The sequence below is a fragment of the Dasypus novemcinctus genome, chromosome 4 (genome assembly GCF_030445035.2).
Source record: "Dasypus novemcinctus isolate mDasNov1 chromosome 4, mDasNov1.1.hap2, whole genome shotgun sequence".
Taxonomy (NCBI): domain Eukaryota; kingdom Metazoa; phylum Chordata; class Mammalia; order Cingulata; family Dasypodidae; genus Dasypus; species Dasypus novemcinctus.
In genome coordinates, this window is record NC_080676.1 from 45,177,161 (window position 1) to 45,193,347 (window position 16,187).

General features: G+C 39.8%; 1 protein-coding gene across 9 annotated transcripts in view; it reads right to left on the minus strand.

The window, feature by feature from the left end:
• Positions 1-16,187, minus strand: part of PLD1 (phospholipase D1) — a 248,749-nt gene that overhangs the window by 156,816 nt on the left and 75,746 nt on the right. For all 9 annotated transcript variants that reach the window (XM_071214611.1, XM_071214613.1, XM_058295292.2 and 6 more), the window contains 2 exons: positions 4,937-5,127; positions 4,585-4,712 (listed from right to left, as the gene is read on the minus strand). In XM_071214611.1, the coding sequence (XP_071070712.1) occupies positions 4,585-4,712; positions 4,937-5,096 (288 nt within the window). In that variant the 5' untranslated portion in view covers positions 5,097-5,127. The remainder of the gene's footprint in view (positions 1-4,584; positions 4,713-4,936; positions 5,128-16,187) is intronic.

A 16,187-nucleotide genomic window follows, 5' to 3' on the forward strand; every position in this document is an offset into this window, starting at 1 on the left:
AAGACAAACTCCAACAAACCTTATCCCCATACCACCCCCCACACACACATATGCACACACGCACACACACCTGAAACCAAAAACCAGATAAAAGAGATGATGAGCATAAACTCTGAGAACCTCCAGGGGTCTAGTCCACAAGCATAAGCAGTAAACAGCCTGGAGGGGATGCAAGGAGCACCATGTGAGTGCCACCATTTACCCTTCGCAAATTCATTACATGCCTTCTCCCCTTTTCCTTCTTAAATGCATCCCATAGTCCAGCCTGGTCTACAATGCACTCCTGCCCTGAGGTAGCACCAGTGGCCAGGAAGATAAAAGGCAATTAGAGGGAAAGGAGCAAAATTCTCTAATACACAAGATATTTTCCCCAACTATTTAACATAACTGAATTTCCATTTTTTAAAAAATTTAAACACCTCTTTCAAAATGCAAATATATCTTGCTGATTAGTATTTTTTTTTTTCAGTCAGAAGATTTAACAAACCTAGCAGATAGGTATTTTGATACAGAAGAGAGTGTTAGGAGAAGGAGGGTATTTGTAAAGCACAGGGGATCCTAAAGGAAGTTCCATGATACATGTGTGTCAAGATGGTAGAAGGAGTGGGGAGTACGCTGGACCATCCAAGGCCCATGCCGGGAAGCCTTGGCATCATAGGTGTTAGCAGGTAGGGTGGGGATATTTCTTGCCCTTTCCTATTCTGCTACTTTATCCAGGCCCTGGTTGGTGTCAGCAATCCCAGGATGACTGTGAATTGTCCTGACCCACAGCTGGCCTGCTGCCACACATTACTGATGGCCACCATGTGTGGATACTGTATAGAAAGCATGACCACAAGAGTCACTGCAACTTGTACTCTTAAAGCTGAAATTCAACCCCATCACTGGTAAATATTTAAATCTAGCACTTTGCCTCTGGTTAGAATCTGTGATAGTTGCCGCTATCAGTAGTTGAGAAACCTGGTTCTGGGTTTCAAGATCATATGCTCCCATATCACATCTCTTCTGCCCTCTCCCTGCCCTCAACAACTCCCTTGGCCCACTGTCTCCACATCAATGATACAATTTCTTCCATTGCTAGAGTCACAATAGTTCTATAGTAGAATACTAGTAAGTCCACTCTAATACATATTTTATTCCTCCATCCTGTGGACCCTGGGGTATTGATGTTCACTTCACCTCTAAATCAAGAGGGGGCCTAGATCCCACATGGCTGACGAATGCAATTCTCCTGCTTGCAATGTATTCATCAAGTGCAATGAATGTGCCACACTGATGAAAGAGGTTGTTGATGTGGGGGGGGGGGCGTATATGGGAACTTCCTATATTTTTTAATGTAACATTTTGTGTGATCTATGTATCTTTTAAAAAAAAAAAGACAATAAAAAAATTTCATTTTCAAAAAAGAAACCCTTAAAGAAAAAAAAGATCATATCCTGCCTGTTGGAGATTGAACCTATCATAAAGACATCTTCAAGTCTTAATCTGTATTCCTGTGGGTACGAATCCATTTGAAAATAGGTTGGAGATGCTTTTATTAGTTAAAGTGTGGTCTCATTTGTGAACAGGATCTTCAAAGATCCTACTTAGAGGAGGCCAAATTGAAAGAGGGTTGGCCTTACTTCATGACTAGAGTCCATATAAGATAGAGGAAATTCAGACACTTTCAGTCAATGGAAGTCAGCAGAATCAGAGGAATCAGAGGAAGAGACACAAGGAGAGAGAGATCATCATGTAACCAAGGATTACCAGAAAACTACAGCTTATGGGAGAAGGCTAGCCCTGACTGGATATTGGACTTTTAGCCTCCAAACCATGAGACAATAAATTCCTGTGGATTAAGCCAAGCAGTTTGTGGTATTTGTCATAGCAGCCCTGGCAAACTAAGACACTGCCTATCATCTTGACCAACATTACAGGCCCCATCGTGCATCATGTTTCACAGGGAAGAGTGCAGGAAAACTCAGGCCTTTGCATTCAAGTGAAAAAGTTCAATTTAAGATAAGCCAAATAAATAAGAAAAATTATACAACTCAAGCAAGCCATATTTCCTGGGCTTGTATTTCCCCAAACTTGCAAAAGCCAAGATTTCTCCCTGACACATAAATCAGAAATTTAATACATTAAACGTCTCAGCAATAGTGAAGCACTATGGCCCAGTGAAAATTCATATCATGTCCCTTTTGAAAGTCTGAAACTCTGCCGTGCAGTTTTTCAGCTGTGATAATTCAGTCAAGTGACTTGAATTCTATTTGAGAGAGTCTCAGGAGAATTACTAGAATTCTTTGGAATTGGAATAAATCAAGTTGCTTAATAAAGGGACTTCCTGTAAAGGTTTGGTGGGATAGTGAAACCACAAAGGAGAAGACAGTAGCAGGGACTTGTGATAACAGAACTGTCATCATACCTAGTCCTAAATGAACAAGAGCCAGGACCAAGTGTTGGAACTGGAAGGGGAGAGCCGTATAAAGAGGGCCACCTGTGGGGGTCGGGGTGCACCTTTGGCCATGGCCAGCCCAGGTGGACCCCGTTCTCCTACCTGGGCTCTTCAAGGGATGGGCCCTCTCGGAGGGGAAAAGCAGAGGAGCCTTGAGGGGCAGAGAGGAGAGGGGAGAGGGTGCCGAGGACCCTGAGGAGTAGGTGGAAGACCCCAGCACTGAGGGAACAAGCTCGCTCTCACAGGGCTCATGAGCGTGACAAGAGAAGTGGCTAATGAAGGACTGGCATATACAGTGTATTCAGTATTTACAAAAGGTGTCGTTCTGATTTATCTGGGATCACATTTAAACTGCATGAATTTAGTTCATATTCCTCAGAAAACACTAAGATAAGGAATAATCCTCAGCTTTCTCTCACAGACTAAAAGTTAAAGCAGAAGTAAACCAAACTCTTTCGACTAACAGGAGAGCAAAGCCTGGTTTGGTGACTTGAGCCTTTATCTTCATGAATAGTTTTAGGAAATCTCTAACTCTAATAATATTATATTATTATTGTTTTTATTATTATTAAATCCTCATAACAAACCTATGAGATAGACACTATTATATCCATTAATCAGAAGGGGAGACTGAGGAACAGTGAGGTTAACTTGCCTAAGATCACCAAGTAAAACCAGGAGTTCAACCATGCAGTCTAGCTCTAGAGTCTGTGCATTTAACAACCACACACTACTGCCTCTCAGTGTAAAAGCTGATGAGCAAAATAAAAAGGTAAAAGTCATCTAGAGAGGGAAGTGGATGTGGCTCAAATGATTGAGATCCTGCCTACCACTTGGAAGGTCATGGGCTCAGTTTCTGGGGCCTCCCGGAGAAGGCGAGCTGGTGCAATGGACAGGCACGGCAAACTGACACAAGATGATGCAGCAAAGAGACACCAAGAGGAAAGACAATGAGAGACACAACAAAGCAGGTTGCCGAGGTGGCTTAAGCAATAGAGTGGCTCTCTCCCACATAGGAGGTCAAGGTTGGTTCCTGGTGCCTCTTAAGGAGAAGACAAGCAGACAGTGAGTGCAAACAACGGGGGGGGGGGGGGGGGGGGAATAAAGAAACAAAATAAATCTTAAAAATAATAGTCATCCTAGAGACATTTCTGGGTAGATGGTGCACAGGGGTTTATCGAGGAAACAGAAACTCAACTCAGAACAGGAGGAACCTAAAGCAAAGGCTGAACAGGAAGGTAGGTGTATCAGCAGATGCACAGGTAGATCAGAACAGAGCTTTAGAAAGACCGCCAAGAAACCAAGGCAGCACATTCCACCCCCCGAAAGACAAGGAAAAGGTAAGGCAACGTCTAGTCCTGCCTGCAAGGTATTCCAAGCTTCCTCTGAGGCAGGAGCCAAGTCACGTGACTCTGCTGTGGCTGGAGCTTAACCAGAAAGGACAAAGGCCACCCTGCTGCAGCAGCTTCCCACACTCAGCAGATCTGAAAGCTGCAAAATCAAACGTGGCTACCCTAGCAGCTTCCCTGAGACAACTCTGTTTTGGCTTGATGAAGATAGGGTACTCCGAAATTCTTCCAGTGCTCAGAAAAAAAAAATATCAACAAACCCAAAAGATGAAATACTGGGAACAAACAGGCCTGGCTTTCTCAATAAGAAAAAATATCAACAGACCCTAAAGGATGGAGTACTAGGAACATAGAGGCCTGGCTTTCCCCTCCCCGCTTTGGCCTTAAGAGCCGGGTACTATCATCATTTTCTTGCTCAACAAGCATTAGGAAAGCTAAACTTTTCCTTGACCTATACCTGGCATGCTGGGTGGAATACCTATGCCCCAAGAGTCCAAATTAAATAGAAAATTACAGAGAGAGGAGGAATAGGAATGGTACTTTGCCATTTATTAAACTGATAAATCACCTTAAAAAAAAACCAAAACACTTATTTTCCAGTATGAGGAAAGAAAAGTATGAGAATAAAGACCAAATGGGGAAGGTAGTGAAATTTGAAGGGCAAATATGACTTGGAAAGACAGATAAAACAAGAGAACAAAAACTAAAAACACGGCCATGACTGGAAGGAAGAACGAAAATCAATGCATTAAATCATGTATATTGACAAATGAAAGATGAGTATAAAAATGCTCTGACCCTTGTTGTAGATGTAAAGCGTTCCACTTCCAGAACTTGCGCTTTTATTGGACAGCCAGAGAGGTATGTCTGTATATTAGGCTCCTTGAATCCTTGAGTGTTATAAACAGCAGAGAAAGGGATATACACTAAAAAATAAATAAGTAAAAAAAGTTATTACAAGAATAAGTGATCGCAGCACACTTGCCCTTTATGAGCAGTAAGAGTCATCATGTATTAAAACAAGAAAGCAGCCTCAGCTCAGTGTACTGGTGTCTGAAAAGATCGGTCATTTACTGGTTATTTCACATCTGTGCTCTGCCAACCAACCCTGATAAATACTTTTCTCCCCACTCAGCTGGTCAGACTTTACCTTCCTGTATCTTCGGATCACTGGGGTACACGTCATAGTCCACCTCCTCTCCCTCAAAGTGGAGTTCCCGCGTGTCCAGATTTTCTATCAAATTACTCATGTCAGCAGCGATTTTCTGCAGTGCAGAGGTATTTACTCGTGGCTCATTTTTCAGTGACATGGTAACTTTTGACAGGGTAAAAGCCAAGGGGCTGGGAAAGAAAAAAGGGTTGCAGGAACTTATTATTTTGGCCAAATAAAACAAGCTTACATAATTTGAATTCAGGCTTAGATACGGCATATGGAAACAAGTTAACTTGCCCTAGTTCTCTCAAACAACCTTTTAATGTACTTTCCTATTCAACATTTAAAGGATTCCTAGCTTGTAAATTAAATTGGAGTGCGGCACTTAATTGTAGACAAGAAAGAAAAAGAAACACAGCATCGAATAAATGCCAACATATCTCTCATCCAACTTTATTAGCTTGGATGGAGATTAGTTTGGGAATGCATTGTTCAGAAAGAAACTGATTCTTTACTTTGATAAATACATGTAAAGAAAGAAAACCATTTAAAATAAGCAACTAAGTGTTTTCTAAAGAAACTCTAGGGTACTTCACAGCAAATTTCAAGATGCAGCGTTAAAAATACCTTTCTATGTTTTCTACATCTGTAGGTGATATCCTAAGCAAGGTATATGCTATCTTTTTGAGATATGAGTTCTTGACCATGACTTAACTTGAATGAAAATAAGGTATGTTTTTGAAAAGAAATTGATTAATATACCAATTCCAAAAGATACCTGAGGTACTGGAATTACAATTCTCTCCTTCTTTAAGGAAACTAGTTCTGTTTCATTCTAATAGCTAATAACAAGTCGTTGCACATCAGTACCCAGAGAAGAAGAGTTCATACAGATTTTATTTTCATCTAAAGTACTGAGATTTAAGCCTTAAGCACTGTCATCAGAGTTGGGCAAAAAGTCTATATTGTCTGATGTAGAAATAATCTCTCTGTTATGACAGGCTTTAAAATGGAAGGGCTCTCATAACATTACCTCATCAGCACATGTTCATTTATTACTTTAAACCACAAACATTTACGAAGCATCCACCCTGTGTGAGATGCAATGAATAGATATGTAAAGATGAGTAAGACTGGCCCCTGTGATTAAGGAGCTCCTGATGGGGTTGAGGAAAACAAGCTAAGGAACTTGAAGTCCTTTCCGGCCTCCTGGGAAGACACTTAGTTGGGTGTTCTCCTACAGGTGCTGTCGGTGAGCGGGGTGGCCAAGTGGGAGCCCAGGCAAACGTGGACATCTCATTGTAGTAACTCGATTTAAGTCTCAAAACCTACACTACTGTCTGGTGGAAAGACTTTGGAAATCAAAAGGTGGGGGTAGATGAGAGAGGCTGTTTGGTTTGGCCAGATATATCTGGATACATTTGGATAATGGATATAACCAAAGTCCCTGTGAATGTGTAATCAATAATGTTGCTTTCTCCATGTTGGTTGTAAGATAGCTTGGGGCCAAATTTGTGATCTACTCTTAGCAAATAATAGGACTATTCTTAATTATATCGCTTCCTTTCCACTTTCTCTCCTACTTATCCTTTATATTATAATAATAGTTAACATGTACTGATTGCTCGGTATGCACCTGCTTTGGTGATAATTCTTGAAATGGATTATCACATTTATCACCAATAATAAATATATGAATGTTTGTTATTTACATTCATCAGATGACAACAGTGGGTTGTCCTCTTTACAGCCAAGGAAACTGAGGCACAGAGAGATTAGGTAACTCAACCAAGGTTTTATTAAGTGGTGACCATGGATTTTTACCCAACACTAGGCTTTACCTTGCTGTATATATATGTATATATGTAAGCCCCTTTGTTTTTTAATTTTTTAAAAGACATTTAAATTACATAAATGTTATATTAAAAACATAGGGGATTCCCATATGTCCCGCTCCCCACGCCACTCACATTTACCCACATTAACAACATCCTTCATTAGTGTGGTACATACATTGTAATTGATGTAAGCCCCTTTGAAATAGATGGAAGTATTAATATAAACAAGTACCCTGGGGCAAATTCCTTTTGGAGCTTTCTCTAAAGGAAAGAATGGGAGATGAATTCCCCTTGCAGCTCAGCCACCACAGGGTGCATAACTTTGGGCAAGCCATTTAAACTCTTGGTACCTCAGTTTCCTCGTCTATAAATTAAGGAGGCTGAGCCATAGAATCTCTAGAGTACCTTTTACATTCGAACTCTGATTGTAGATTTTTAAGACATCATAAAATTGTTTCATCTCTTAATCAGGGAGAATTTGTAGTACTAGAAAAACGCGATATGGCTTAGATATTAAGACATTGTTCTGTACCTTACAGTGTCAGAAAAATTCAGTGCAACTCTTGCACACGTCAGGAGGCATGCAGAGCTATAGATTTAACATTAACCAGATTTAGATCCACCAAAAATGTGTAACTATGCACTTCCTTACTCATTATCTTTACTCAATGTCCTTACCTGTACCTTCATATTCATATCACCCTCCCTCCCATCTTTATCACCCCAAGATTAGGCAGCCCCTGGTACCATGCATATAATTAAGAAAGCAAAATCTAATTTTTCCGGACGCTTCTTAGAAATGTCACCCTAATGATTAACTTTCTTTCTTTCAACTGGTATAAGGCTGTGAGAAAAACTCTTAACAGCGAGGCCGATGTGAGTTGTACATCTCCAGTCCTGGCCGGTGAATAAAGCCACTTATCCCTCCTAAAAAATAAAAATAAAAACAAACCAAAAAAACCCACAAAACACAACATCGTTCCACCTCCCCTTATAATTTTAACTAATTTAAAATTTAATTACTTTAAACTTCTTCTACAAGAAATTAATCCAAATGATTTTTCATGTTGATAAGAGAAGCTGGTGGCGAATGTTTTCTAACCTGGATAACTTAATTGAGGTCTTTTCTGTCTCAACCAACCAGCTGCGTATTGGGAGCCATTGCTTCTGGTCACAATTAAAATATTTATTTCTTCCCCTTTCAATTGAAAAACATTTATTAGATGCCAACCATTGGTCAGGCTGGCTTTATTTACAATACGAGATAATGAAAAATTTAGAAGAAATGAAACAAGGAAAAGCAACTAAGAGATTATATAAAATCATGGCTGGTTATTAACTTTTAAAGGCTTTAGTTCTTTTCTATTGATTAAACAGACTTATGATTAACTCTGCCAACTTCCTCAGCACAGCAAAGAAAAACAAAGGTTACTCCAAATGATTTGCCTTGATTTGTCTTTTGGACAAAGTTCTAATACATTAAAAAATATGATCATTTTAACATATACAGAGACTAGAGCAACCTAGATATTGTACAAAAATTGAGATACATAGTGCCACTGGATCAGGCTAATACTTTATTTCAGATAGAGAGAAAAGAAGCACATTAACTTGTGATACTCTTGCGGAAGAGAGAGAAAAAAAGAGAGGAAACCACTTACTTATCAAGTGTTGATTATACGCTAAGCACAATTTTAGCACATTTACTACTCCCAGTGATCCTGGGTAAGTATGATTATTCTAAGAAATTTAGTTAAGCAACTTGCGCAACGTGCTCAACTTGTTCAATTGTCAGTGTGTGATTATACAGCAGATTTGTCTGGCTCTAAAATCTCATGGACTTGGTTATAGAGGTTCTTAATTATTGGTCTTATTTTATGAGCTTGGATGGTTATAGACTAATCTTTTATATGAAGTGTAAGGTCCACAACAACAAAAGAATTTCTCTACTTTAATTATCATACCTTGGAAGAGATCATGCTAGTCCCATCGCCGTAATTAAGGAAACAACATACACAAATGCTTCTTGAATTTCTTCTTAGCCTTTTTTTATAGCTTATAATATTTTGTAAGATCACAAGGAATTTTGGAGGCCTAAAGGGTTTGTAGATTTGTCCATGCTTTTGTGAAATTTTTGCCTTTAATAATGGAAAATGAATCAAATTATTTGTCCAGCACTGCCTTCGTTTGTGTTCATGGCATCCAGCAACTGTTTGCTAGTTTTTTGTTTTTTGTTTTTAAGTACCAAGCTGTAAGGCCATCTATATCCTATGTTGTCAAACCTTCACTCATTAGTAAATGTTTTCTTTCATCTAAAATAACCTATAATAGTGGGTGAGCACTGCCATAATTACAGACTATTTTAACCAGCAAGGGGATAGGCCTTTAGTGTTTACATTTGAGATAAAGTAATTGATCTTGTTACATTCCTTTTGATATTATACTGCAAGATCATAATCTCCTTTGGTACCAAGAAGAGATAGTGCCCATGGAATGATAACAGACTGCTAAGTTTTATTTCGGTTTGCATCTGGATCTGGGAAGCAAATAATTTTTTTCCTGTGGTTTTGAATTTTAAAATCTTTTCAGGGTATATTTAATGCCCTCTATTTACTCAGTGGTGAAAACAGAGAAACCTAGGATTTTCTTCCAATCTCAGTTCTCAATAAGTAGATTGGGAAGTAGAACCTCATAGAAAAGCAGATATTTTTTTCTTGCAGATAATAACTACATAAACATGGCCTTAGCGAAAATATACTATTATCAACTATAATTATTTATTAAAATATTAGCTAAACATTGAATATGTACTATATGCCAGTACTATACAAAGAGATGAACTGCCTGATCCCATTTAATCCTCACAACAACCTGATGAGTTGGGTCCCATGGTTAACCGCATTTTTAGGATGAGAAACACAAAGGAGTTAGGAACTTGCCAGGGCCATATGGCTGGAAAGTGTTGGAGTTGGGTCTGACCAGGGTTGCTCTGACTTCAAAGTAGTAGGATTGGGAGTGGGTGGAGGGATGGACACTCAAAGATTCTCACTCCTTATGTTTTTTTTACTCTTAAAACAATTATAAAAAGAGAGAAAGAGAATGTTCATTCTGTGAAGATCATTGTGATTTACTTTTTGCTTCCTTTTCTAGTATAACATGCAAAGTTCCCCCAATTTTTTCTATATATTATTTTTGTTCACCAAGAGAATATAAAGGCATTAGATTTCTAAGCTGACAATCATAATGTACGAATGTGAAACAAATTACAATTAATTAGACAATGTGAAAACAAACTTTGTGAGGATTTATTGTTTTCCCATTTTTATGATGAAATTAATTAGAGGATGTATAATCTATAACAACCCAAAACACATTATAACACAATTATTCGTCTGAAACTGACTTGATGTTCCCTGAAATGCAAAAATCATTAATGTAGATTCAAGTACTGAACTCCATCTCTAGTGACATAGTAAATCTTGAATTTAGCTGACTTTGAATTAAAAAATGGTATTACCATATATTACATTCTAGACTATGTATTTTGAGAGAAAAGCAAAAAAACACTTGGTATTTACTTGGATCTTTGAATTTTAAAAAAAAATCAATTCCACATATATCAAAAGGCAAGCTATTATGTGCCTTGGACAGATAATTAAATGTCATTAGTGTAGGACAAAAGGAAATCTCTTTGCTGCACGACCTAGGTTTGCCATGGTCTTACTAGCAGCATAACTTGGGCAATTACCAGCCTCCAAGGTTTCAGCTGTGTCCTCTGTAAAAGGGAACTAGTACCACTGATGCTTCCTACCTGAGGCAGCTGAGAGCAGCAGCTGTGATATGTTAGCTACACATCTATGGGCAAAAGTAATCTGTGTTGTTAGTATTGCCCACAGGCTGATTCAATTAGAGAGTGACCCCCGAAAAAAATAATGTTTTTTCCTTTCATTTCATAATTTTTCAGGACTGACACACTGGGAAGGATCCTGCCTTTTATCTCTTACTGAGCTCACAACACCATCGAGCAGCTGACTTTCTGACTGGGCTACTCAAAGAATGAGGCTCTCCGGTCCACCCAGACCTGAAATATTGGACTCTACTGTACTAGTTGTAGAGAAAGCAGTAAGCCTTCTCCTGCCAAGGCAATCAACTGAGTCATTAACCAGACAGACTGAGTCACTGCCCTTCCTTTCCTTGCAAAGCCCCTCGGTCTTGCTAGTCCCCCTGGCCTCAGCCCCCCTCTCTCCTTGGCTGGCTGTCATTACTTCCTTTGCATCCTCCCAACGCTGCACACCAGTTTCCACTACATTGCCTCCTGCTCCCTTTTGGGGCTAGTCTGCTTTATGACTTTGATGGAAGCTGTGAACCCACAACTCCTGGAAAAAGGAACATACATTCAGATACAGCATTTTGCATAAATTTTTATAAGTTCGCAGATGTGCCTTCAAGACCCTTGGGTCAAGAAGGCCTGTCTATGGAGTTGCAATCCTGGGCTGACATGCCCATCTTCCCAGCAGATGGGGACATTCCAGGGGTGAGAGCCACCATCATTCACCGTGGACACCCAACTGGACACCTGCTCAAAAGTATCCGTGGGCTATGTGGCTTAATCAGTGAGCTATCTATCAGCAGAGCCTGTCAGCTCCAGGTCATCCAGTGAATGCCACAAAGAGATATCATTTCCCTCATATGCCACAGATACTCTCAGTTGGAAAACCTTCTGGTTGAAAGAACTCCTGAGAGGAGCATAATACGTAAGAAATAGATAGTTTAGGCCAGTGACAGAAACACAGCTAGCTAACAAAGAGAACTATTGTTGCAGCATAGAGCATGCTGGGCCTTTGCTGGGGGCTTCCAGGCCCCATCTCCTGTGATCCTCCCACCAACTCTATAAAGGAGGCACTGTCAGTATGCTCACTTTACAGAGCAAGGGGACCAAGTCAGCAAGGGGACCAAGTGAGAAAGTCAGTCTGCCAGGCTCAACCCAGCTCCGGCTGACACCAGTGCCACACGCCTGCACCAGCTCTGTCTCCCACTTGCCCACACGAAAGAAAAGGAGATGCTCTGCTATGTGGAGTCATGTAGTCCCTTCTCCTACACATGTCCTTTGAGTCCAGACTTGTTATTACCATCGATTCTTGTTATTCACAATAGTTGTGCCCTATAAGCCACTGAATTAGAAAACACTGAACCACTGTCCCTAGGGTGATAAAGGTTCTATTCCTGCGAGACTTTGGTCAACCGATCAATACATAACCTTGTTTATGTGTGTTGCCTTTATCTTCTATCTTCTACTTCCTTCTTAGGTTTGCATGCAATGATTCTCCAGGAATTTCTTTGTTTCATCAGCCTTTTGAAAACTGCCCCATGGAACCCCATCTACAAACAATATCATTGCTTTCAAAATATTTTAGAGCAACGTTTAAACAAAGCCTCTGAACATAAATTTAAGCAAGTTTAATCATAAATCACATTGGGTGGCAGATAATTGGAGCTCATTAATTAAGGTGTCAATTCATTAACACTGAACTTACTGCCAACGCGGTAACTCATGCCTGAACGAAGCTTATCTAACACGTGTGTGCTCTCCATAAGGCACATCACAGCCTTCTTGCACTTAGGAAAACTAGACAGCACATCAGAACGATGCTTGGGGGCCATTTTAAACACTGAAATCACCAACAAAAAGCATAAAAATGCAAAAATGTTTGGCATGAAATAGCCTTGGAAAAGGACCCTTGTTTACAGTGTGCAAGCTGAAACAAGAAAGCAGAGCCTCACTTTGTCATGCCACAGCTGAGACTGTGCACATCGGGGACTCTCACTGCTCTATTCATTTCTGCAAGTGACCCCAAAAGTGCCGCAGATACTGATTTGGGGGTTACAAATACATTTAAGCAAGTAAACAAATTTGCAAATACAGAATCACCAAATGAGGATCAACTGAATTCCTATGGTTCCAAGAGAGGAAAATTTGATTCCTAAACACTGTCCTCTCTCTGAACTCCACTTACGATCAGATACCAGGGTCCCCACAGCCCTGCAGTCCTCCATTTACTTATCCTTCTATTCTGTTATCAGACGAAGGCCTCCATTTCTCCTATCACTAATTCTGCTTTTCTCTGTGAGGTACTAACTTTGGAGATGATGATGCTTAATATTTGGGGCTCACGGGGCCCAATGAAACCACGTTCTATTTTCCATAGCTAAAAACAAAAACAAATCTAAAAGAACATAAAGCAAAATGCCTACATGATCCTTAAAATTTTCCAAAATCTCTGCCATCAGCTAATCTCAACTAGTACAGCTATGTAACACTAACCCAAGAAAACGAGGGTAGTTTTATCACACAGAAGTACAAGCCAACCCCACAAGGTGTAATTGTTTCCAGCAGAAACAGCCTTCCAGAAAGCTATTTCGCTACCCAGTACTGCTTTAGGGTATAACTCCCATCATTTTAGCATGCAAATCATTTTTCTATTCTTACGATTTTCTCTAAATCCTTTGACCTTTTTGAATGGACTTTTAAAAATATCCAAGGTCTCTGTTCTCTGGCATTAGCTTTGTTAGTGATTTTCTTTGACATATCCAGGGGTTAAAATCTACTACCCTCTTTGCAGTCATCCTAAGCTTTTTCTGGTCCAGCTCAGTCGTATCTTTGAAACTGAGCAAATGTTTACCTCTACCAAGTGTTAAGGTAAATTGACATCTAATTCAAAATCTGGTGGCCAGGAAAATAATACCTGTCATTTACTGAGTGCCTACTCTGAGCCACACACTGACAGGTACATTACATACATTATTTCTAATCCTCACAACAATCTAATTTAGGATTGAGGATACTGAGCCACTACAGCTTGCCAAGGTTGCACGGTGTAAGTGCTGGGACTGATCCCAGCATGTGGGCTACGCCAGGAGTCTCACCTGCCTCACCTGCTTAATGGAGATCTCCAGTCAAGGCCATTCTCATCTCCTCTCCTAACACCACCATTATCCCAGCCTCCCCCTGGGTGAGGGCATGGTTTCAGCACAGCCCATTGGCCCCACCACCCAGGTTTAACATGATCTCTGGCCAGAATCGCAGAAGCTATGGCTCTCCAGATATATCTGGATCTAAATGAAGTGAAACATCAGGGGTGTACAATCTGGCTTTCTCAGGAACAGTGTGTGTGTGTGTGTGTGTGTGTGTGTGTGTGTGTGTGTGTGTCTGTGTCAGGGCAGGGAGAAGAATGCAATCAAGTGAGATTGGGGTGGGGGGGGAGGATAAGGAGCTGGCAAATGCCCTCTCCTCTTCACCCTGACTATTCTGAGGCTCAGTGGAACCACACAGCCTATCTGGAAGATGTCTGGTAGGACCAAGCAACCGGCTGATGTTTTTGTGAAGCTATGACCAGTTGGTAATGCACCATCTCACATTCTTTCCTGCCTCACTTTTCTTCCCTCACTCTTGCCCCTCTGGCATTACAACGACCCTCACTAAAGCCTACCAAGCAACCTCAGGTCACACATTGTTATCTAGGAAAGATGGGCTAGGATAGCTTTGGAATCTGGATTCCAAAGACCAGGTTTGTTCTACCGAACCATCCTGCCCTCCTGCAGACATTATTTTGTTTTGAAGTTAACAATAATAATAAAAAGTAAACTTGCATAGTGCTTACTGTGTGCCAAGGAATGACCCCAGGGCTTTGCATGTATTAACTTAATCTGTTCCCACTTTCTATAGTGAGTGCTATTCTTAGCCCCTTTTATATAGACAAGGAAATTGAAGGCACAGACAGTTTAAGTGACTTGCTCAAAGTTACACAGTCACTTAATGGGAATCAACTGCCTAGTTTACACATTGTTGTTGTTTTTAGTTTTTAAAATTCATTTATTTCCCCCTCCCCCCTTGTTGGTTTGATCTCGCTGTCTACTCTGTGTTGGTTCTTTGTGTGCTCATCTTCTTTTATTTCCAGAGGCACCAGGAAGAGAACTGGAGACCTCCCATGTGGCAGGAAGTGCCCAGTGGTTTAAGCCACCTCTGTTCCCTACACATTATTTTTTTTTTCTGACTAACCTGAGCACAGTCACTTTTTACTGCTCAGTTTCCTCATCTAATGGAAAATAAAAATAGCTATTCTATGGAAGTAGGTGTAGCTCAGTGTTTGAACATCTGCTTTCCATGTACGAGGTCCCAGGTTCAATCTCTGGTACCTCCTAAAAAAAAGACAAAAAAAGTTGTGGTCAGATTTTAGAAATAATAACTTCCATGTTAAATGAATAATCTATTTTTTTTTTTCTTTTGGCCAAGAATAGAACATGCATGCATTGTTATGGGTATCTAAGAGAAGAAGATAACTGCATGTGAATTTATATCCACAAACTTTATTTTGGCATACAAGTTATGCTAAATAAAATGATATAAACATTTCTCTCACTAAAGTGGATTTGGACCACCTATGATTCAATGGAAGAGCAACATATGCACGAAATAAATATCTGTCTCAAAATAGGGTTATTCTATTTTAATATGACTGAAATTTTTTTCTTTCACTGGTTCAGAATATTAATGAAATCATTTTGTTAGTGCTGTTGACAGTAGCACATGATGAACAAGAAGACAAAGGTGTTAATACAAGATATTTAATATCATTTCCTCATTATCACAGCTTCTTTATCTCAAAATTGGTCTTGAATCTTACTGTGGCTGAACCTTGGTTTCTTCATATAGTCTTTCTTAATCATTAAGATTCTTTCCAGGTGTCTGAAACTCCATGATTCCTTTATTTTACTTCCTTTCATAAATGGGCAAGCAGCCTCTGTTAGTGTGAGTTTGGGCAGCAGATAGAGGGTTTTCAGTCCCATGAAGTCATGCATGAGAGGAATGAAGGTAGCAAACATGCATGTGTGAACTCCTGCAGACATTCTCCAAGGCTAATGAGTGCTCAAATTTTGTCACAACTCCTGATAAACATAGCAAAGTTTTTACCCATCTATATTTTTTACCCATCTATATAATCATAAAAATCATGGAAAGTATGTAATGTTGAGTCAAACAGCTTAAAATCCAACTCACCTTAAAGTCAAAACATGTTATTTACATCTCTGTAAGCCTCAGTTTCCTAACATGTAAAACAGGATTGTTAGGAGTACAACTAGGATTTTAAACATTAAAGTAGGTGGCTTAGAGCTTGTGATATAATAGATGCTGAAATAACATTGGTTGTTTCTATGCCCCAGCTGCACTATGAGCTATAAAACTCCTGCACCTTTATACTGTTCATATTTCTGCACCCCAAACAGAATAAATTCAAATAGACCTGCTCTGAAACACCTACTATTCAGAATGACAAATACCAGAGATAAAGAGAGGATTCTAAAAGCAGAAAGTGAAAAGCAATGCATCACATATAAGGGAACCTCAATAATAC